The following is a 24,297-nucleotide window of genomic DNA, read 5'->3' as shown; positions in this document are numbered from 1 at the left end:
CAATCTTGTAATGAAGATATATGACAACTTTGGGGACAATGGTGCATTAAATTATCCCAAAAAAATCTCAAAAATATCAAACAATACATGAATACATTTGCTCTCCACATGTGATGAGTGAAATAATATTTTAATGATTCTCGCTCGTATTGTATTAATCAAAAGGAGATACCCCCGAATTCAACAATAAATAAAAAGAAAAAAATAGGTTTTTAAAATTTTGGCCTAAATGTCGCAAGAGCTCAATTGTTTTTACCAAACTATCGCAAAAGTTAACTATTTTATCAATTTGTCACCCAAACCTAAGTTTATTTACCAATTTATCATCCGAAGCTAAGTTTATTTACCAAATTGTCACTGAAACTAATGTTTTTACCAAATTGTCATTAGGTGCTAATTTTTTTTACCAAATTGGTCGATTGGCCTGCTGTCAATAGGTAGTATAACAACATGACAGAGAGAAAGAATGGACAAATGAAGGTTACACAATCATACAATTCAAACCATTCATGACATTTCCTTGAAATATATCAATAATATGACGTAAGATAAGTGACCTAAGTGCTTAGATAATCTTAACAGATTATTGCATTAAGCATCCATGGACGACTTTCAATGAAATCCTCCAAGAGAGACGACTCTGAGTCAATCCATTATAAACTTTACCAACTAGACAAATTGCATTATCATAGTCTTTAATGAATTATGAGATCAAATTCACGCCAATCAGTTCTCTCTTCTGCAAGAACACAATAATCAAAACCAAATCTGGTCCACAGAACAGCAGTCAACAGAGAAAAATCTAAGAGTTTTGAGATGGCTTGTAATTCGGCTCATACTTTTTCCGAATAAGATTAATCATATGACCATATTGATACACTAATATAAAGGGCATACAAGATAAGTTACTTAAGCTCATTTGCAAATTTCAAGCACTTACTTCATAAACCATAAAAAGATGGAAGGAAAAACAGAGAGAATTCAATTAAGAATTACACGACTACATGATGCAGCGATTGAGGGAGACGTACCTTCCTTGCTCGACTTGCTTCAAGAAGATCCGTTCATCCTTGATCGATGCAACGTTGAGAGATCAGGTTGTTTTGTACAATCACCATTACATGTAGCCTCTTCTTTGGGGCACTTTAAGTTCACAACTGAGATTCTAAGTCGAAAGCCAGAACTAACAGAGGAACTAGATCAATTGAAAAGATCGTCACCACTACATATAGCCTCGGCAAAAGGGCACCTGGAGATTGTCAAAACCTTGCTTGCAGTGAATCCCAACATGTGTTTTGCACGCGACCAAGATGGAAGGAACCCTGTGCATGTTGCAGCCACAAGCGGTCAGGTTCACGTGCTTGATGAGCTTCTTCGGGCCAAGCCTCAGGCAGCTAAGGAGCGGACAAATAGTGGTGAAACTGCTCTGCACTTGTGTGTGAAACACAGTCAGCCAGAGGCTCTCAAGTTCATCATAAATGCCACAGATGATGGTGAGCTGCTGAACTCCAAGGACGGTGATGGTAACACCGTCTTGCACCTAGCAGTGGCTGCTAAACAACTTGAGGTAAGAACAACCATTTATTAAAAGTTCAAACTGCAAATAGCCTAAAAGAACTACCTTACTAAAAGATATAGTATATCCTACTAGTATCTACTGTTAACAAACTTATATGTATTATTGATAACTATTGACAACTTATATAAACACATTGTTGGGTGACTTGGTGAACTAATATGATATATCACACTTCCAACAACCAAACACAAGGGTTTCGCTATTCAAAATTTTGACTCCCTCAAAAACCTATAGAACATGTCTTCTTCCTCACCTGTGAAGTGTGGACTAGTTACCGTATTGTTGGTATGCCGCATGAATTTTTGCATGTCGATCTACTGTTCCTTATATTTTCTTTATTTGTTTTGTCATAACAATATGAAAGCCTGACATAGACTTTGCACATCAACTATGTCTATGTGTAGACTATTGATTTTCTCCTCAAACATAAGAGGATGGCAAAAAACACAATCAACACTAGTGGCTTAACAGCAATGGATACTTGCAACCAGACCAAGAAAGATGGTCATGATGAGAAAATTTGGTTGGCCTTGAGGCGCGCCAAAGTGTCGAAAGCAAAGGTTTTGCTGAAACGGGAAAACAGGACCAAGTGGTTGAAAAGGCAAAGTACTGCTCTTATGGTGGTGTCGTCATTAATAGCCACTATGGCTTTTCAAGCCGGAATTAACCCTCCAGGAGGTGTATGGCAAGACAGCAGTAATGGTCATTTACCAGGTACCTCAATAATGGCAATAAATAACCCTATTAGATATAAGTTGTTTCTCGATTCTAACACTATAGGATTGGTATCGTCTCTGAGTGTGATACTTCTCCTCATAAGCGGACTCCCGTGTATGAAACTTGCTATGGCAATTTTAATGGTAACTATGTGGATCGCAATATCAGCAACAACATTTACATACGTTGTCGGTGCTTACTTCCTTGCAGCCTACGGAGGAAAAAGCGTCTACGAAGTGCTCACCCTTAAAACCTCCGCAAATCGTCCTCTAAGCACGATTGTATCTGTATCTTTGTTTTGGTTATTGTTGTTAGGATTCCTCATCCTAGGCCATGCCGCTCGCGTCATTGCTAGACTAATCAAACAAATTATACGCCCGGTGTTTCAAGGAATCAGAAATATTTACGCAAACACCAGAAGGTACCCACCAGTTTGATGGGTTTTTCACTTGGAGAAAGAAGATTTATGTACCATACAATCATCACGATTCTTATGAAGAATGAAGACTTGTATAGCTATTAGTTTATTTTCTTATGTTATTGTAACAATAAATTGGTTAGTGGTTATAACCACTTAATAACCTCTGTTGCTGTTGTAAGCTACTATAAGTAGCCTTTCTCTCTCTTTCTTTCTCACTAATGAAGAACTTATTGTTTACAGAGAAATCTCCTCTTACATTTTCTCTCTCTTCATACTTTACTTCTTCTATCTTGATTCACATGTTATCAGAGCAGAATCGGTCTATTCTCGCTGATTTTCGCTGATTTTTCTTCTAATTTCTACAAATTCTTCGTTTCTTGAACTTGTAGTTTCATAAATTTCACAAAAATGGTGGAAATTGAGCAAAATGCTGGAAATCAAGGTGATCAGAAACTTGAAAATTCGTTTACTGGAATTTCTTTCAATGTAAGTGCATCTTATAATGATCCTCTTTTCATCTCGAATTATGATCAAACTATAAATAAATTAGTTGCTGCTAATCGGAATGGTAACAATTTCGTACGTTAGCTAGAAACGAAATGTGCGTAAAAGCTTTGATTGCTTAAAACAAGTTAGGTTTCGTCGAAGCCGTGCATGTAGTGTGAAACAGAGGTAGTATTATATATAGGACAATAATAATTAGGAGAAAACAATCTAATCTTCTTAGTCAATGAGAAAATATTACCGAGACCTTATTTCAAGGTAATCACAAATTTTTGTATCTGAGACCACTATTTTTCCAAAAAAAAATAATTAATGAGAATATCATTTGTAAAAATATAAACTTAAAATAGAAAATGTTTTACAAAATTACTTTCAAGTTGTTAAAGTAGGCACTACTACTTTACTGCATCATAGTACATCAGTACTGGCAATCATCAGCTGTTAGTGAGCACTACCTTGTATGCTGCAATCCCAAGGAGGATTTTTCTCTCTGGCGTCTGTGCCAATCATTAGTCTTTTTTGTCATTTTGTGTTGCTGGCAATTGTGCCGTTATTTCAGCACCTTCCTAGGAAACTTCTGGGTTTTCTCTAGTCTATAAAAGACTAAGTGTAAGCTGTTTACAAACACGTTTGAATGAAGGAAAAGAGAGAAAGTAGTGAAGAAAATTAATGTCTTGTTCTAAATGTTTTCATGGTATCAGAGCTTAGGCTCGAAAAATCACTACATTTCTTATGTTTTTCTGCTAAAAATCCTCCCTAAACACATCTAACCTACTCTCAAAATAGCTAGAAAGAAAAAATCTGTCATGACTAATACCACTATAGAGGTAACTAGTCCTCTTTATCTCCATCCATCAGATGGAAATAACTTTCTGGTAATAGAAAAACTACAAGGGTCTGCTAACTACAGATCTTGGAAGAGATCAATGGAGATTGGTCTTGCATCAAAAAGAAAACTAGGTTTTGTTACAGGAGTGGTAAGAAGAGATGATAAAGATGCTGTTAAAGGAGAAGCCTGGGATACATGTAACAGTATGATTATATCTTGGATTCTAGGTTCTATAAATGAATCCATTAAGAAGTCTGTAATGTTTGTGAGCAATGCACACCAGATATGGATGCAATTAGAGAAAAGATTCTCTCTCACAAATGGGTCAAGAAAATATAAACTGAACAAAGAATTATATGAAGCAAAACAGCAAGGTAAACAGGTGAGTGAGTATTACACTATGATGAAGTGTCACTGGGAGGAACTGGACTCTCTAAATACTCTACCTCCTATTACCTCTGTAACAGCAGAGATAACAAGCTTCGTTGAAGCTCTTACTCAGCAGCAAGATGAACATAAGTTGTTCCAGTTCTTGAATGGACTTGATGAAGTCTATGGAACACAGAGAAGCAACATTCTCATGATGTCTCCTCTTCCAACAGTAGAAACTGCTTGTAGCTTTCTTGAACAAGAAGAAGCTCAGAGAGAGCTGCTGAGTCAAGTGAAAGAAGAAACAGAAACCTTGGCTATGTTCAGTAAAGGGATAGGGGGAGCCTCTACTAGCACACCTTCCACTACTCAATGCACTGTGTGTAGTAAAACTGGACACACAAAGGAAAGTTGCTGGTTTGTAGTAGGGTTTCCCAAGAACAAAGCCAGAACTCAGGGACTTCCATACAACAAAGGGAAGGCAAAAAATAATTATGGTCAGCAAAAATGGAGTAAAGGGAAGCCATCTGGTGTGAAAGTAGCAGCAAATGTTCAAAATCAGAGTGACAACATGTCAGTTTCAAGTAACAACACCACCATTACTGCTCAACAACTTGAACAGCTTCTCAGACTCTTGCCTACTCCATCTAAAGGTGAGGATACTGAAGATGAGATGGACATACATTACTCAGGTATGGTGTCATGTTACTTTGCTGATTCTGTAAACATGGATACATGGATTCTGGATTCTGGTGCCTCAGATCATATGACTGGGAATTTTGGTATATTAAAACATGTTGTGTCATGCAAAGATAACTCATTGATCAGTTTACCTACTGGTCAGACTTCTAAAGTCACTCATACTGGTACTGTGATATTAGAAAGTAACATAAAGTTAAGAAATGTTCTGTACATTCCTACCTTTAAACATAATCTCTTGTCTGTGAACAAGTTGTGTGAAGATCTAAAATGTAAGGCAACATTCCTTGATGAATATTGTCTGATCATTGACTGTGTGAATGAAGAAATAAAAGGTGTAGGAAAAAGTGCTAATGGTCTTTACTATCTGATAAATGAGCCAGTTGAGAAAACTCTGTGTAGAATTAAAGAAGAGACCAGTAGTGTAATTCAAAGAAACAAGAAAAGGGTGGCTATGAATGCTCAAAATTACACTGAATTTCCTAGTGTGATTAGTGATGTACCAAAGTTGAGCAAAGAAACACTGTGGCATCATAGATTGGGGCATGCTCCAATGAAGAAACTTGCTATGATAGACTCTATTGATGTGAAGGGTGGATGTCAGGATGTTTGTATTACATGTCCTTTAGCAAAATTCACAAAGTTACCTTTTAAAAGGAGTGAGTCAAGGGCAGGAGAGTTGTTAGAAATGGTACACATGGATACCTGGGGGCCTTATAAGGTAAACTATAAGGGAAAATATAGGTATTTTCTCACCTTGGTAGATGAATACTCAAGACTAACATGGGTGCATCTACTGAAATTGAAGTCTGATGCTTTTGGTGCCTTGGAAAATTTTGTCAATATGGCAAGGACACAGTTTGGGAAGAGCATAAAGGTCATAAGATCAGATAATGCTTTAGAATTTGATGACAGTAAGTGTAGACCATACTTTGAGAAGCTTGGGATAATTCACCAAACATCATGTCCTGATAGGCCTCAGCAAAATGGTAGAGTAGAAAGGAGGCACAGGAATGTTCTTGAAATGGCAAGGGCCATAAGGTTTCAGAGTGGACTTCCACTTCATTTCTGGGTTGACTGTGTGATGACAGCAACCTATATTACTAACAGGTTGCCCAGCTCAGTTCATCAGGGAAAGAGCCCCTATGAAGTATGCTACAGAAAGAAACCAAATTACAGCATGATGAAATGCTTTGGTTGCTTAGCTATGGCATATAATCCTGATAGAAGGAAAGATAAGTTTGGTGCAAGAGGTATCCCTTGTATCTTTATTGGATACTCAATTACTCAGAAGGGGTATAAGCTTCATAATCTTGTTAGTGGAGTGTCATTTGTGAATAGGGATGTAAAGTTTCATGAAAATGTATATCCCTATCACATCTTTCATACTACATCTCATAAGAAGGTGGACATTTGTGAGGCTCCTAAACAAAACATTGTATGGAGTGAGGTGAATGATGAAGAAACACAACAAGATAACACTGAGAGGGGTGATGGTGATGCAGAATTAGGTGAGATGGTGGATGTAGAAACTGATGTGGAGGTATCTCCAAGAAGATCCAGAAGAGAACACAGAGCCCCAACTTGGCATAATGACTATGAAGTGAGAGCAAATCTTGTTCAAAGAGTGACTAACATTCAAGTCACTAAGCAGTACACATCACTCCTGAGTACAATAGAGAGAGCACCTGATCCCAAGTTCTTTAAAGAAGCAGTGAAACACAAGCAGTGGTTGAAAGCTATGAATGAAGAATTGGAGGCTCTAGAAAGCAACAACACATGGGAAATTACAGAGTTACCCACAGGGAAGCATGCCATTGGTTGCAAATGGATCTACACAACCAAAATTGATCCACAAAGGCAAGACCTGAGGTACAAGTCTAGACTTGTTGTGCTGGGAAATAGACAGCAATATGGTCTGGACTATGGTGAAACATTTGCACCTGTTGCAAAATTGACTACAGTAAGGTCAATACTAGCTGTTGCAGCTATTCAAGGCTGGCATACACATCAAATGGATGTGAAAAATGCCTTTTTGCATGGAGAACTTGAAGAAACTGTGTATATGAAGTTGCCACCAGGTTACACAAAGCAAGGGTTCAGATTTAATGTTGATAAGCCAGAAGAAGCTGTGCCTACCACTGAAAGTAAGCTCAAGGTATGTAAGCTATTAAAATCACTGTATGGGCTTAAACAAGCACCCAGACAGTGGTTTACTAAGCTAAGTACTGTATTGAAGAGTAATGGATTTGCTCAATCTAATGCTGATTACTCTCTGTTTGTGAAGCAAGAAGGATCTACATTTACAGCTATCTTAGCCTATGTAGATGACCTTATACTCACTGGAAACAATATGAGCAGTATTATTCAAGCAAAACAGTTTCTGAGCACTGAATTCAAAATGAAAGACCTAGGTGAGTTGAAATATTTCCTAGGTATTGAAGTTGATAGGAATGATCAAGGTATTTTCTTATCTCAAAGAAAATATGTTGCAGATCTTCTTGAAGATTATGGGCTAATGGACTGCAAACCCCTGAAATTACCCATGGACACTCATGTGAAGCTTCTTACAAGCTCAGGAGACCTACTACCTAATCCTGAGTTGTATCAAAGGCTGATAGGAAAGCTTATCTACCTGACCATCACAAGACCAGACATTGCATACACTGTGCATGTCTTAAGTTAATTTTATGCATGCTCCCACTACAGTGCACTTTCAAGCTGCAAAAAGGGTACTTAGATACCTAGCTGGTTCAAGAGAACAAGGCATTCTTCTAGCCAGTAAATCTGCAGCAAAACTACAAGCTTACTGTGATAGTGACTGGGGAGGTTGTCCTAACACAAGAAGATCAACAACTGGCTTTTGTATCATGCTTGGGAACTCACCTCTCACATGGAAATCTAAGAAACAATCTGTGGTGGCTAGGTCTACAGCAGAAGCAGAGTGTAGGGCTCTTGCCATGACTGTGTGTGAAGTCATTTGGATCAAACAGCTTCTTAAAGATCTTGGGTTGAAAAATTTGAACACTACACCTATTTTTTGTGACAATCAGGCAGCATTAGCCATAGCTTCTAACCCAGTACACCATGAGAAGACCAAGCATGTAGGGATTGATTGTCACTTCATCAGAGATCAAGTGGGTTCAGGAGGTGTTCTTCCTACATATGTACCTAGTGCACAGCAGTTAGCTGATGTACTCACTAAAATTTTAACAACTGAGCAACATCAGGCCCTTCTATTCAAGCTGGGAGTTCTTCAGTCCTCTCCACTCTCAGCTTGAGGGGGAGTGTTAAAGTAGGCACTACTACTTTACTGCATCATAGTACATCAGTACTGGCAATCATCAGCTGTTAGTGAGCACTACCTTGTATGCTGCAATCCCAAGGAGGATTTTTCTCTCTGGCGTCTGTGCCAATCATTAGTCTTTTTTGTCATTTTGTGTTGCTGGCAATTGTGCCGTTATTTCAGCACCTTCCTAGGAAACTTCTGGGTTTTCTCTAGTCTATAAAAGACTAAGTGTAAGTTGTTTACAAACACGTTTGAATGAAGGAAAAGAGAGAAAGTAGTGAAGAAAATTAATGTCTTGTTCTAAATGTTTTAACAAGTTAAGTACATTACATACAAAGTTAATAGTCTGAGTGGGTCAGATGCTCTCACCAAGTGCAAGGTAAAATATGCATGCTTCAGTCTCTTAAAAACTCTAATTTCAATTTGGAATTCGCAGAAGTGGCATTAAAGCTGACAAAATATATTGAAAGGAAAAGGTTGGAATTATTATTATTATCCCCAAAGGGTATATTTATGATACATTATATAAAACCTAACTTAAGTAGAACTAGGAAAACATATCCTAAACCAAATAAATATAATACTAATAAATATGATCTCTAAATAAACACTTCTAAATCGATAGATTTACGAAATAAACCTAAATCTAACAAAAGCAGTTGATATCCAGTATGCTTCTTTCAAGTAAATCTAAGTATTTGTCATTGCACCTGATATGCGACCCTGATGAATGATGACATCTACAAGCTAACAAAAGAAAATAAAGTTAACATGATAAGGGGTTCAATCATTATTAAGCTGTGTGGAAGTGTCTTGCAAGGGCTACAACCAGCATAAGAATATTGACAATGCCTCATTGGAATTTTCCTCTGTCATTGACATGCAGGTAGTAAAATTCTTACTAAAAAGCAACAGTATGGGAAGAAATGCTATAAACACAAATGGCTCAACGGCAATGGATGTTTTCAGTAGAAGTGGAAAGCATGTCAATGATAAAGAGATATAGCAATCCCTTAAGAGGGCCAAAGCATTACGGGCAAAGGATGCACTAAAACCCCGTAACAGAAACCATGTTTGGTTAGAGAACCAACGTAGTGCACAGGGTCGTCTCGAACTATAAAGAGGCCATGTGCAAACTCATATTTGAAGAATTAAATAATGTAATAGCTCATTCATTAGTCGAAATAAGTAGATAAACCTTTTCTCTTTTACTACTTGGACTTTTTCTATTTTGGGGCCCTCACAATTAAGGGGCCCTGTTCCATAGAACATGTTAAAAGCCGGCCCTGCGGCTTGATAGTAACTATGGCTTTCCAAGTTGGCATCAATCCTCCAGGAGGCATTTGGCAAGAAACAAAAGATGGCCACTTTGCAGGTATTTCTATTATGAAAGATCTTAGAAAAGAGAGTTATGATTTATTACTTACAACACAATAGGACTGGTTTCATCTCTAAGTGTCATCCTTCTTCTCATAAGGGTCTTCCTTGCAAACGACTCTTTGTGGGTATTTTGATGATAACCATGTGGATTGCAGTATCAGCAACAACATTGTCTTACTTGACCTCTGTGAACTCTCTCTCATTCTTCAATGCAACCTTCAAGCAAAACTATGCGATTCGGCTTGCAATAACAATCTCTCTGTACACCTGGCTGGTTTTGATGTTAATTCTGCTCCTCATACATTTTAGTCGCATCATAGTAAAACTGACAAAGAAACTGGCGCAATTAGGGAAGAAAATGTATCAGAGAAGTTTTACAAGGGCTGCAAACCATCCATCTATGTAATGCTATTGTTTCATGGAGTATATTCTCCTTAATGTTGTATCCATTACCAGTAGTATAACCATGTTCAAATCAATCATTACATAGATCAAGGCAATATAGTAAACATTTGAATCTAATAGTGATAATTACTTTGTATTCCTGCAAGACTTCTTTTTCTGTCCTCAAAATATCCTTACTTCAGAAATCTTTGATCTGCACCAGCTCATCCACTTGTATTGTATATGCTCATGCTCCTCTTATGCAGCAATTATTTATGGCCAGTTCAATATCTGGTAAAGATTAGTGGCAATCAGCAGACTATAGACTGGGTGGTCATTTTCATACTTCTTCTAGTGCAAAAAATCAGTTACCGACTGCCAAACTGTATGAACAAACTGCACATATGGTAAAAATGTATTGCAGATATATTATGAAACGAAATCAGCAGCGTCGCAGTTTACTCTTACACTATGTTTGGATAGGGGAATTTGGTGGGGAATGAAGAAAATGGGAAGGGAGAGAAATATTTTCTCTTGCTTGGATACAACATGGGGGAAGGGAATCAGAAGGATCCAATTCCCCCTCCTCTCTTAGTAAAGGAAATCCTTCAATGTTGGAATGATTTGGAAGGAAAAAGCAAGCTCACTCTTCCCTCCCTTTCCTTTCCTCCCCTTTCTCTCTCCTTCCTTCCCCTTCGTTTCCCTCCACCATTGCTATCCAAACATAGTGTTAATGTAGATTGGCAAAAATGTCATCAAATATCTTCTACGAGAAGTCCCTGTTCTTTGGGGCTGAATTGATCCAAATTTAACTGAATGTGATCTGAACTGAAATAAAGTGAAACCGTGAGATGGAAGTAGATGAACTCAACTGAACTGATCTGAAGTGATATGAAGTGAAACTGTGCCCAAAAGAAGAAGGCCTAAGAGTAAGATGAAATACACTCAGAAGAATAACCTACAACAAGTGTCGCCTTTGAATATGATTATGACACCAATAGAATCCAGATAGGCAAAAAGACAAACAACCTAACGGCTAATTTTAACCCTAGAAGATAGACTATGAGTTCAATCTAAGATTATATTATCTATTTTATCCAATCATATTAGACTAGATATAAGTCCAGAACAAAAAAAGGAAATTTTAAAATCTGTCACATTTGCCTATGCCAACAACTTCAGAGTTGATGTCTCAAAATCACAGAACTTCTATTGAGCAATTTATAGACCCTCTTGGTTGCTTCTTCAATATGTTGTCAAGTGATATTCTATCTGTTATTTTCACTGAACTTGCACAAACTATAACAAATTCTGCCAGAGCAGATGCGTTTCGTAGAAAATATTTGACCATTAATAGGTCACATTGTATTCCCTGGCAATTCTCTATTGTGATACTCCTTAGATGAAACCTCAAACAAGATGGGACTACTTGAACTGCACTCCAATATTGAGATTACATGCCATCAAACTCCAGAGTATGTGGAAAAAATTTGTTACATTCAATTCCCTGAGAAGAGGACAGAATACTATAGTCAGGAGGAACAACAACAAAAGCTACAGTCAGGACTGGACAGACCAAGAGATCTTTCCAATTACTTCCTCCGTTTCATAATACTCGCTACACTTTCCATTGTGGGAACTTTCACGTTAATTGCTACACTTCCTTTTTCGGCAATAAACTCTCTCTATCTCTCTCCTCTCACATGGGTCCCTTTTCTTTTTACTCTCTACCTCTCTCTTCTCCAAAAATTGCCTAGGAGTCCGTGAATTGAGAAGTGTAGCGAGTAACATGAAACAGAGGAAGTATAAGAATTTGGAAGAGAAAAATCATATTAACCTCAGGGAAAGCAAGTGTTTCTAGCAAAGCTGAGCAACTGAGCAGCTCAAGCAACACTTTATGCCAAAGATTGAATTCACAAAAACCAAGCTTAAATGTTCCAAATTATGAAAGACAGGCAGCTTATGTCTTACCAGTTCACAGCACTGAATAGCCTAGAAGTCTAGAACCAAAGAGTAGGGCAATCAATCTCATGATAGATAAAAAGGGCATCCTTCAAGGTAAAACCAAATGGATAGAAGGGTTCTGCAAACAAACCTCAATACACCCACTCAATAGAAACAGATGCCGAGCATTATACAACGACCTGAAGGCCAAGTATGGGCTCAGGACCACTATCAGTGTCGCTAAGCATGTAGTGAGTATCAGCACTTGCTTTGACTAGAGCATTAAGATCACCCATGGAGTATCGGAATGCAAAGTAGTCAGAATACTCTAGGAACTCCAAATTAGGAGTATCAAGAACAAAATTATTCCTTGACTCATCATATCTGTATGACTAACCTATGAAGCGAATATGCTGGTATATTGATGGAAATACTACCTTTCCAACAATATCCTATTAAAGCCAGATCTTCAAGGCATGGACAGCTCAAGACTAGCCTAGTCACAAAGTCACTATCAGAGAAGTCAACAAAACCAAAATGGAACACTTTTAAGTTAGGCAAGCAAAAAGACATGAGAACTTCAAGTTCATGATTCATGTCAAGCTTCAACAACTCCAGTGTTTGACAAACATAAAGGGCCAAAGGAATCTTAGTGGGTTTTCTCACATGGATACAAAGATCAAGTTCCTGGATACCATGGGGCTAAGGGAAAGGATATCCATGCATTAAGACGCACAGGTTAAGGATAACAATCTTTCCTATGACAGGGTCGCCAAGGAGGACGATCAATTTCACTCTAGCCAAATTTAACACTAAAGCTAGTCAACTTTTCAGACTGACATGCTTGCAATACATTATCCACAAATTTGATAAAAGTAGTGGAGCTTTCAGTTCGATGTGTACGTATTGTACAATGAGATATAGGTGAATCATTAAAGTTGAAACGCGTAATCCAAGTGAAAACACGCCTCCACCTCCATGACAGTACACTCGTAGCGACTGCATCTATTATGGAAAGGAAAGAAAGTATGTCAGCTAATTTATAATAAGATAAACTGCTGATTGTTGAAATCCATTGAAAGCCCACTTGTAAGTATCCCACATTGGAGAAAGATGAGAGATTGTTACACTTTATAAGGTAGAGGAGTTACTCCTACTATCACCAATTGGTTTTAGTATGGAACCTCCTTTGGGTTTATAAAGTGGATCAAATCTCCTCCTCCTTGTTCGGGTCACCCTGGCCCGTTTCGTATTGTTTCTAAATTTAACATTTTGGGTTTATAAAGTGGATCAAATCTCTCCTCCTCCTTGTTCGGGTCACCCATTTTGGGTTTATAAAGTGGATCAAATCTCTCCTCCTCCTTGTTCGGGTCACCCATTTTGGGTTTATAAAGTGGATCAAATCTCTCCTCCTCCTTGTTCGGGTCACCCATGCCCGTTTCGTATTGTTTCTAAATTTAACACTGATCCTGTCTATATCATCCATTTCTTGTATGTGGTTGAACTTGGAGCACACAACTGTAAGACCTGATGTAGGAAAGCTTAGACCTTTCTAACTTGTTCCGAATATTTAGAACAGCTACTACTAGTCTACTACTACTAATGAGAAATTTTCTTAAAATCATGACGATTATTTTTGCATTTATCCTAAACTGAGTGTGCTTTTTCTTCTAAAAAGTGAATGTGCATCTTTCTATTTTCTCCAAGCTAAACATTTTATCCTGCAAAAAAATTCCAGTTTTTTAAAAAAATGCACTTTGAACTCAAAAAAATGTGCACATTCAGTTCAAAAAAGTCGCAAATTGATCCTTCTCATTTTAATTCAATAATCAATGGCTTCTTCCCAATTCGGGGATCTGCATTCATATAGTTAAGTTCAATAGCTAATAATCTCACATGAAACTTTTTTTTTTTTTTTGACGGGGAATCTCACATGAAACTTAAAAATTACATAACTTGCACAAATTGAACTGTTTAATTAAAATAATCAATATGACTTTGAAAATCATCTTAATCATCAAACGTCTCATTGTTTGGCTCAATATGACAATTAATTGAGCTCAAAGGCTAATAATTTCAGATTAAACAAAAAAAATCCCTAAAGCTTTAATCTTTTGTAATATAAATTAATGAAAATCAATAATAAATCACAATTCCAAGTAATTAATCAATTTGAGTAATGAAACTAAGCAAATTAAAAGTAAATAAAAGTTTGGGTTTGTAATAGGAGGTTTGTTAAGAAGTAGTTATAACAAACTTAACAGCTTTTTAGGCGGGAAAGTTAGTTGAGAATCAGTTGAGTTTAACTATAAATAGCCTAAGCTGTACATTGGAGAGGTCATTCAGAAATTTAATCAAACACTCCTACTTCTCTCCTATTCTCTACTCTCCTTATCTCTTTCTCTCTTTCTCTCTCTCTTCTCTATTCCTTCACTTGTTAGTTAGTTCATTGTTTGAGTTGCTCAAACCTTGATTACATGGTGACAGTAGCTTAACTGTTACATTGGTATCAGAGCAAACTAGAGCCATTGTTGAATACTTGCAGCTCAAGTATTCGACAAAAGGGTTGAATCAGATTCTGGGTGGAAAATTCATTTTTTTTTTTTTTTTGAATTCTTGAAAGCTGGCTCCTGCAGTTACAAGAAGGGTACAAGTCATGGAAGATCAACTAAAATTACTTGAGCAACAAATTGAAATCCAAGCACAAAAGAGTCTGGAATTGCAAGAAAATATGATGAAGATGGTTTCTGATCTGGGTGATAAGTTGAAGGAGGCAGAAGATTCAAGAAACTCAAAAAGAAATTCAGTATCACCTAGGCATCGAAATGGTGATAATGGAGCAAATTCTAACAGGGTTCATGGGTATGTACCTAAACTTGACTTTCCAAAATTTGATGGGTCAAATGTTAGAATGTGGATAAAGAAGTGTAACAAATATTTTAGTTTGTGTAAAGTCCAAGAAGATCAGAAAGTGGATTTAGCATGCTTAAATGTTACTGATAAAGCAGAATATTGGGTAGCAAGTTATTTGGCTGCTAGGAGGAATGTTGATTGGACTGAATTTGTCATGGATCTTACTACTAGATTCAGAGATGATGTAGGTGTTAATGTGGTTGAGAAATTTAATAAGTTGAGTCAGCATGGATCTATAGAGTCTTACATAGATGAGTTTGAAAATTTGAGGTCTATAATGTTGCAACAGAATCATTATCTGCCTGATGCCTATCTTTTGGATAGTTTTATTGGTGGATTGAAGTCTAGCATTAAACCATTTTTACGAGCCTTTAAGCCTACAACAATTTCTGGAGCTGTGGAGTATGCAAGATTATAGGAAGAAAATTTAGAAGCTAATAAACCATCCTTCAAACGTTCTTTTCCTTCCATTCCTAAAGCAAATTCAACTACTAAACATTTGCCTGCCTTACTACCTACCCCAAACACATACCAAAGATCAAATAACTTTCAAACCAGACCACAAATAACTCTTACACCTGCTGAAAGAAGGGAAAAACAGCTTAAGGGTTTGTGTTATTTTTGTGATCAACCATATGAGAAGGGTCATAAATGTTAGCTTAAACAAACTCAATTGTTTCTTGTGGAGATTCCTGGTTGTGATGAGGAATTGATGGAGGTTAATGGCAATGATGAGAGTGCAATGGAGTTTGATGTTGGAGTAGAACCTCATATTTCTGTGCATGCATTGAGTGGCAATCACCATTTCCAGACTATGAGGGTAAGTGGGATGTGTGGGTCACAGTCTCTACATGTTCTCATTGATTCAGGGTCTACACATAACTTCTTGGATGTTGGTGTAGCAAAATCATTGGGGTTGGAAATTGAAATAGTAGCACCACAAGCCATTACAGTTGCAGATGGGAACCACCTAGCATGCCAGTCCATTTGTAGGAATTTTTCTTGGACTATGCAGGGAGTAAAGTTCCAATCTGATGTACTCCTTATACCCTTAGGAAGCTGTGACATGGTACTGGGAATTCAGTGGCTTAGTCACTTGGGTTTGATTAAATGGGACTTTAAAAAGCTGCAAATGGAGTTTGATCATGGTGGGCATCATATATCTTTAAAAGGCATGCTTCCTAAACAAGTGAGAGCAGCAGGACATAATGCTAGTGATGTCTTGGCTAATGCTGTACAGCTTTATCTCCTGCAACTTATTCCTCCACAGCAAGATAAACAGCAGGACTTCACCTTCTTTAGTTGTTCTTCTGAGCAACAGGAGCAACAACCACTTCCTCCAGGTATTGCTCAGTTACTGAGTAAATATGCAATAATTTTTAAAGAACCAATAGCATTGCCACCTTCTAGGCCTTTATATGATCATAAAATACCACTGGAATTTGGAGCTAACCCAGTGAATATTAGGCCTTATAGATATCCTCTTAAACAGAGGGATATTATTAAAAATTTAGTGCAAGAAATGTTGAACCAGGGCATCATTAGGGACAGCAATAGTCCCTTTGCTTCTCTTGTGGTGTTGGTTGGTAAAAAAGATGGTTCTTGGAGAATGTGTGTGGACTATAGGGATTTGAATAGAAAAACAATTAAGGATAAATTCCCTATCCCAGTTGTTGATGAGCTTATTGATGAACTTGCTGGGTCTACTGTTTTTAGTAAGATTGATCTTAGGGCTGGTTATCATCAGTTGAGGGTGCATAAGGATGATGTGTATAAGACTGCTTTTAAAACACATCATGGGCATTATGAGTTTTTAGTTATGCCATTTGGCTTAACTAATGCTCCTGCATCATTTCAAAGTTGGATGAATCACATTTTCAAATCTTTGTTAAGAAAATGTGTTTTGGTTTTCTTTGATGACATTTTAATTTATAGTCCTACTTTGGATGCCCATCTTCAACATCTAGAAGAAGTTTTTGTTCTTATGACTGAGCACACTTTATTTGCTAAGGAGAGTAAGTGCTCTTTTGCCATGGACAATGTGGAGTAGCTAGGGCATTTTATCTCGGGCAAGGGTGTTGAAACAGATCCTCAAAAGATTACAGCAGTGGTTAATTGGCCACTTCCACAGACAGTTAAAGACTTGAGGAGTTTTTTGGGCTTGGCAGGGTATTATAGAAAGTTTGTGAGGAATTATGCTTGGGTTAGCAAGCCTCTTCATCAACTTTTGAAAAAAGGGGAATTTCACTGGAACAATCAGGCTACTGAAGCTTTTGCAAAACTTAAAACTGCTTTAAGTACAGCACCTGTGTTGGCCTTGCCTAATTTTTCTGTGCCATTTGAAATTGAGACTGATGCTTCCAAAACTGGAATTGGAGCAGTATTGATGCAGCAAGGACACCCTTTGGCTTTCTTAAGTAGAGTCTTAGGCCCAAAGTGGCAAAAATTATCTGTATATGAAAAAGAATTGTTGGCTGTGGTGACTGCTGTGCAGAAGTGGGAGCAGTACCTCTCTGGACAACAATTTGTCATCAGAACAGATCAAAAGAGCCTTAAATGGTTGCTTCAGCAGAAGATTTCAACTCCTTTTCAGCAATTTTGGTTATCCAAACTCATGGGTTTTGATTATGTTATTCACTATAAGAGTGGTTATGATAATTTGGTGGCGGATGCTTTATCCAGAGTTAGTGGCTCTGAGATTCTTTGTCTTGCATTGACAGTATTAGATTCCAACTTGAGCTCTTGGCTTCGAACCAGTTATGATTTGGATATAAATATCCAGCAACTTGTCACTCATTTACAGCAAGGTATGCAGATTACAGACTTTTCTTTAGTTGATGGCCTGTTGAGAAAGAAGCATAAATTGGTGGTTGGACCAGATGACAGCCTCAAGACTCAGTTGTTACAGTGGTTACATGCCTCTGCTCAAGGAGGTCATTCAGGGAGAGATGCCACATTAAAAAGGGTCAAAGCTCTCTTCTATTGGAAGGGAATGACCAAATTTGTTACTCACTTTGTGAGAACTTGTGTAGTGTGCCAGGCTAATAAGCATGAAAGTGTTGCTTCTCCGGGGTTATTACAACCTCTTCCCATTCCTCAGGAAGTTTGGATTGATATATCCATGGATTTCATTACAGGGTTACCTAAATCTCATGGTAAAGAAGTCATTATGGTAGTTGTAGATAGACTGAGTAAATATGGACATTTCATGGCACTTAAGCATCCATATACAGCAGCGGATGTAGCTCAGTTATACTTGGATTCAGTTTTCAGACTACATGGGTGGCCCAGATCCATAGTAAGTGACAGGGACTCTATATTCATCAGCCAATTTTGGCAAGCCCTCTTTACTATTCAGGGTACTTCCTTGCTGTTGTCCTCAGCCTACCATCCGCAAACTGATGGCCAGACTGAGATTGCTAATAAATGTTTCGAAAGCTTCCTAAGGTGTATGTGTGGAGAGACTCCTCAGGAATGGTCTTTATGGCTTCCCCTAGCTGAATGGTGGTACAACACTAAGGCTATGTTCAGTTCACCTGAAATTTTCTGATCTGAACTTATCTGATCTGATCTGAACTTATTTTTTCTGATCTGATCTGATCTGAACTTATTTTTTCTGATCTGATCTGATCTGATCTGATCTGATGATCTGATCTGATCTGATCTGATCTGATCTGATCTGATCTGAACTTATTTTTTCAACAAGATCTTATCTTTTATAAAATATATTATTACTATTATATTATTACTTTGTAAATCATTATTATGCAATACATTATAAGATCTTCTTTATAGTGTTACTATTATTATCTTTATTTCTATTACAACTTTTATACAACTTTTATTATTAATAATAATTATTATTATTATCATTATTATTAGAACAACAATCATAATTATTATTATTACTAAAAATAATTATATAACTCAAGTCATTATTTTATAAGAGCCTTATACAATGTTTCACACTTTCCCTTAAAAAAAAGTTTCACACTTGAGAAGTCGGCAAACTGAACTCTTTTTTTTCCATATAAAATAGAACAAGATATACAAACAACTATGACTTGAGCACAAAATAAATAAATATCGTGCAACTTCAAATAGCTAGAGAGATTTGGAATTCGGTAAGAAGAGGTATACCGAATCTAAATTTAATTTGTATGTCACACTTAGCTTATTTTGAAATGTAATCCGAAATTAGTAGTTTCGTTGTCATGAATTTGAGATATCATATTTTATATATTTCTTATTTTTGCGTCAATCTTATGTTTTAACATGTGGCTTTTAATTTTCTATTATTTAATAACAACAAAATAACTTAATATAATAATAGCAATGACATTTATAATGGTAACAACAAGATTAATAATAATTACCAATATTAATAATTAATAAGAACAACAACAACAACAATAATAATTCTTTTGAACAAATGTACTAGTAAATAATAATACTGGATCTCCCTTTGTATTTTTTATCTTTGTCACTTAGAATCTTGACACTATTCACAATTGAGATAATCTTTTAGATTTTTTCTTAATATATAAGAAAAAAATATAGTCATGTGGGGTCTTGTTTGATTCGTCTCAATGAGTACTTTATTAATATTCAATTATTATAATTTTTATTAATATGTAGTGAAAGATATTTAATAATAATAAGTTTTTAAATATAAGCATGATATGATCTGAACTGATCTGATCTGATCTGATCTGATCTGATCTGGTCTGGTCTGATCTGATCTGATCTGATCTGATCTGAACTTATTTTTTCTGATCTGATCTGATCTGAACTTATTTTTTCTGATCTGATCTGATCTGATCTGATCTGATCTGATTAGATCTGAAATAAGCAAAAATAAGGTGAACTGAACATAGCCTAACTATCATACTTCAGCAAGGACTACCCCTTATGAGGTGGTTTACAATCAGCCACCACCTGTACATTTACCCTATCTTCCTGGAGAAACAAATATAGAAGCTGTGGACAGGTCCTTACAGAAGAGGGAGGCTATGATCAAACTGTTACAATTCCATCTTCAGAGAGCACAGCAAAGACAAAAGAATCAGGCTGACAGACATCGGAGTGAAAGAAGTTTTGCAGTTGGTAATTGGGTTTGGCTTAAGTTGCAGCCTTATAGACATAGGTCTTTAAGGGTAACTCGTAATGAGAAGTTATCTTCTCGATATTTTGGTCCTTTTCAGATCATTGAGGGGGTTGGACAAGTAGCTTATAAGCTTAAACTACCAGCTAATGTTCCAGTTCATCCAGTTTTCCATGTTTCTCAACTAAAAGCATTTCGAGGTGCTTTGCCTGCAGTAGCTCATATTCCAAGCTGGTTCCATGGCCAATCAGAATCTGCTATAGTTCAACCTGTGGCACTTCTTGATAGGAGGGTTGAAAAACGCCATAATACTGCTCAAGTGCAGTATCTTGTCCAGTGGGAAGGAATGTCTACAGATGAAGCTACATGGGAGTTTGCAGAAGAATTTGAAAAACGGTTCCCCTCTTTTGTAATTCCTTAAGCATTTTGTAAATCTTTGAACATTCTTAGATAGACAAGATTGAATTGATTGATCAAAACTTGTATGTAAGTTTTGTTTTAAGGAGGGTGGAATGTAATAGGAGGTTTGTTAAGAAGTAGTTATAACAAACTTAACAGCTTTTTAGGCGAGAAAGTTAGTTGAGAATCAGTTGAGTTTAACTATAAATAGCCTAAGCTGTACATTGGAGAGGTCATTCAGAAATTTAATCAAACACTCCTACTTCTCTCCTATTCTCTGCTCTCCTTATCTCTTTCTCTCTTTCTCTCTCTCTTCTCTATTCCTTAACTTGTTAGTTAGTTCATTGTTTGAGTTGCCTCAAACCTTGATTACATGGTGACAGTAGCTTAACTGTTACAGGGTTTTGGTTGTGTGGATTACCTGGATTGCATCTGCAATAGTGCAGATAGATGAGGAGGAAATTTTTCTCTTTTTTTTGGATTATAATTGAATTGTTCCGTTGGGAGCATTCTTTGCCCTTTATGAGAACACTATAGTAAGTTCAATGGCCTAATTTGAAGTTGGAGGACATAAGATGGTGGACTAAGGGCTTGTTCTCTTCGGCATAAAACAACTGAACTGAACTGAACTGAACTGAACTTATCAGAGCTGAACTGAACTGAACTGAACTTATCAGAGCTGAACTGAACTGAACTGAACTGAACTGAATTGAATTGAATTGAATTAAATTAAACTAAATGTAATAAATATATAAATAATATTTTAAACAAGAATAATATGAATATTAAATCATAATTATAATGATAAGTAATAATAATGAATAATAATAATAATAGTATTTTGGATATTTTTAAATTATAGTTATAAATAAATAATATTAATAATCATAAATTAATAATAATAATAATTAATGATAAATAATGATAATTAATAATAATTATTTTATATTATTTGTATTAATATATTAATACTTGATGATGATATATAATAACAATAATATCTAAGAAGTAAATTAATATTACTATTTTAATAATTAGATTTAATAATATAAAAATATTTAGTAATAAAAATAATGATTGGGTTGGACCGCAAAAAGTGCATCATAAACCGTCTTGACGCGATTTGATTGGTTTATGGGCTAAAAAAAGTGGGTTTATTTGTGCTTTGACCTAAATCATGTTCCTCCTAATAATAATAGTAATAATAATGAGTAAATCTATAATAAAAAAAAATAATATATAGAAACAACAACAACAACAACAACAACAATAATAATAATAATAATAATAATAATAATAATAATAATACTTAATAGTAATGATATATATTTAAATAATAATAATAATAATCATAATAATTATTTAACAAAATGGTTATAAAAGAATGGAGCTGAACTGAACTGAACTGAACTGAACTGATCTGAACTGAAGAGAGCTGAACTGAACTGAACTGAAGAGAGCTGAACTGAACTGAACTGAACTGAAAATAAGTTGGGGAGAACAGGCCCTAAGAGTAATTGAGATGCAAAATAGAATATATAAGACATTAGACGGTAGACCTTGCTTTATATAGGCTAGACATGACGCATTATGGGCAATGTAAGGCATTAGTTTTTTGACACAATTGTCTCATGGTGTGCCTCTAAGTTCAAGGGTAAGCTCGTGACGAGCTTGGCTAGGCGTCCAACCGTTTGAGTCTCTTGGTGGACTCAAACGGGGGCAGTTTGGTCATTTTATGTGTTGGAAGATTTCACGCGAGTGTGGCAAGGGTTTGCTTGGTACCAATGCTAGGTTATAATGGTACCATTGTCCGAAAATATTGATACCAAAGTAAGGTTTGCTTGGTACCAGTCCTGATAACAATTTGATACCAATGCTAGGTTATAATGGTACCATTGTGTTTTTTTGGGTGTTGGAGTCTCTTTTGGACTCCACCAGTTGGTTACCAAGTATTTCTCATGACGTAACAAGCATGGTACTGTGCAGTTATTTTGGCTTGTGATGTACATTATTGGACCATGCTAGCATCATACTTTGGGTTGGTTTGGTCATGTGCTAACCTTGATTTGAGATCCAAACTTTCAATCAATAGCACATTCAAGTTAGAGTGTTAATATCTTGTGGGAGGCCCCCCAATTTAATTTGGGACAAGTTTCGACCTCCATCCTTTTAGAGTTTCAGTCTCGTGAGCCTAAACTCTGGTTACCCTCGAAGCAGGGTCAGAAGTTACCAATGGTCGTAGCTTCTTTGTTACTTCAATCAGTAAGATCACAGGAAGCCGTTTCTGTTCAAGGGTCTTGGGAACTGTGGCAACCTATTTCTGAAGATTGTATGGGTGTTGTCTCTCAATAGGTTTCCGTTCATATCGTGTCTCCTTCAACAAGACATTGTCCCTAATTCATCCTATCATTGTTCTTGCTAAATTTAATTCGGTCTGAATATGTAATACATTACCTTTGTTTCTTAGAATATGTACGTAAAGAAGCTCCTCTAGCTTCAATTTGCTTTGTTTTATGTCCGGTTGTACTACCGTTAGGATGTACTTCCAATTTTACTTAATGTAAAATTAACCCGTATTTTAGAGTGAAAATACTAGCCAATACATATCATGTTTCGGTGTGACACCTAAGGAGAAAATAAAAGAGATTTTCCAAAATTTTAAAAGGATACTTTCTCTATTTTATTTCTTTTTCTTTGCTTGCTTTGCGCTGTTTTTATTAAAAAAATGTTTTCTTTGAACATGCATTATTGTTTTTGTACAATTGCCCATCTTTTTTGTTACACTTTTATGCTCTTTTTCCTATGGGAAAAATGTTTTCTTTGAACAAGCAAGCATGGTATTGTGCTGGAAGCCTGGAATCTCTTGAATGTTCCAGTATTTTTCTTTTAGGCTCCGTTTGGTAGGGTGTAAAACGTTTTCCCGAAAAACTATTTTCCTCTATTTTCAGTTTTACATTGTTTGGTTGGCAAAAGAGTGTAAAACCATTTTCCTTTGGGGTAAAATTACTCTCCAATGATGGAAAACCATTTTCCTTTCAAAATGAAGGAAAAACTATTTTTCGTATCTCTCTTGTACACTCCTCTCACTACCTCCTTACTTTCCCTTTCATTTTCCTTTCATTTCATCATTTTTCTTACATCGAACCAAACAACGGAAAACTAATTTTGGAATTGTGTTTTCCATTGTAAATTGTTTTCCATGAAAATCATTTTACACTGAAAATGTTTTACGCCCTACCAAACGGAGCCTTAGTTGTTGTCTTGTAATAGCATAAAGCTTTCACCCTGACATAAGGGAGCCTTATTACCTTACCTTTTATAAAAATGTTGCCTCTTTTTTTTTTCCCTCTTCACTATGAATTTACATAGTTATACAAATCATATAAATATCCAACACAAATATTACATCATTTAAATTAGATGACTATCGTGCAAACTAACTCCTCGCACCCCCATGACATACTCTCTTCAATGGAAAGTAAACGTATTATGCATTATTTTTTCTTAGATTCGGCATTTATTGCTCTCAAGACAAAACTGGGCAGTATTTAAGCATTTGCAAGATTAAGGTTTCATAGGAAAACTGGAAAAGTCTAATCAAGAAACAGTTTCGCTGTTTTGGGGACATGATGCAATAACTCAAGGTTGTTTTGTGTTGGTTTACACACCAATGCAAAACTACCCATGTGCACCTCAGTTTCCCTTAGCTAGTCTTATCACTAATCCAACCCAATAATAATACAATCAAATTCTTGTGGATTCGCTT

General features: G+C 36.3%; 1 protein-coding gene and 1 pseudogene across 1 annotated transcript; one reads left to right on the top strand and one right to left on the bottom strand.

Annotated features, from left to right (window-relative positions):
- The first annotated feature begins 712 nt into the window (after positions 1 to 712).
- On the top strand, positions 713 to 2,991 carry LOC104885603 (ankyrin repeat-containing protein At5g02620). Its single transcript, XM_057392682.1, has 2 exons — positions 713 to 1,567; positions 1,984 to 2,991. Exons 1-2 carry the CDS (start codon positions 959 to 961, stop codon positions 2,731 to 2,733), a joined length of 1,359 nt encoding a protein of 452 aa, XP_057248665.1. The 5' UTR covers positions 713 to 958; the 3' UTR covers positions 2,734 to 2,991.
- An 8,378-nt stretch (positions 2,992 to 11,369) lies between these two features.
- LOC130590529 (F-box/LRR-repeat protein At4g14103-like) lies at positions 11,370 to 14,644 on the bottom strand (annotated as a pseudogene).
- Between the last annotated feature and the right edge of the window lie 9,653 nt (positions 14,645 to 24,297).

The sequence above is a fragment of the Beta vulgaris genome, chromosome 2 (assembly GCF_026745355.1).
Source record: "Beta vulgaris subsp. vulgaris cultivar EL10 chromosome 2, EL10.2, whole genome shotgun sequence".
NCBI lineage: Eukaryota > Viridiplantae > Streptophyta > Magnoliopsida > Caryophyllales > Amaranthaceae > Beta > Beta vulgaris.
The sequence above is the reverse complement of the archived record's forward strand: the minus strand, read 5'-3'. Positions and strand labels throughout refer to the sequence as shown.

Coding starts and splice junctions, on each gene's coding strand:
- LOC104885603 (XM_057392682.1), top strand. CDS start 959: ATGGAAGGAAAAACAGAGAGAATTCAATTAAGAATTACACGACTACAT. Junction 1,568..1,983: donor TGGCTGCTAAACAACTTGAG/GTAAGAACAACC, acceptor GTCTATGTGTAG/ACTATTGATTTTCTCCTCAA.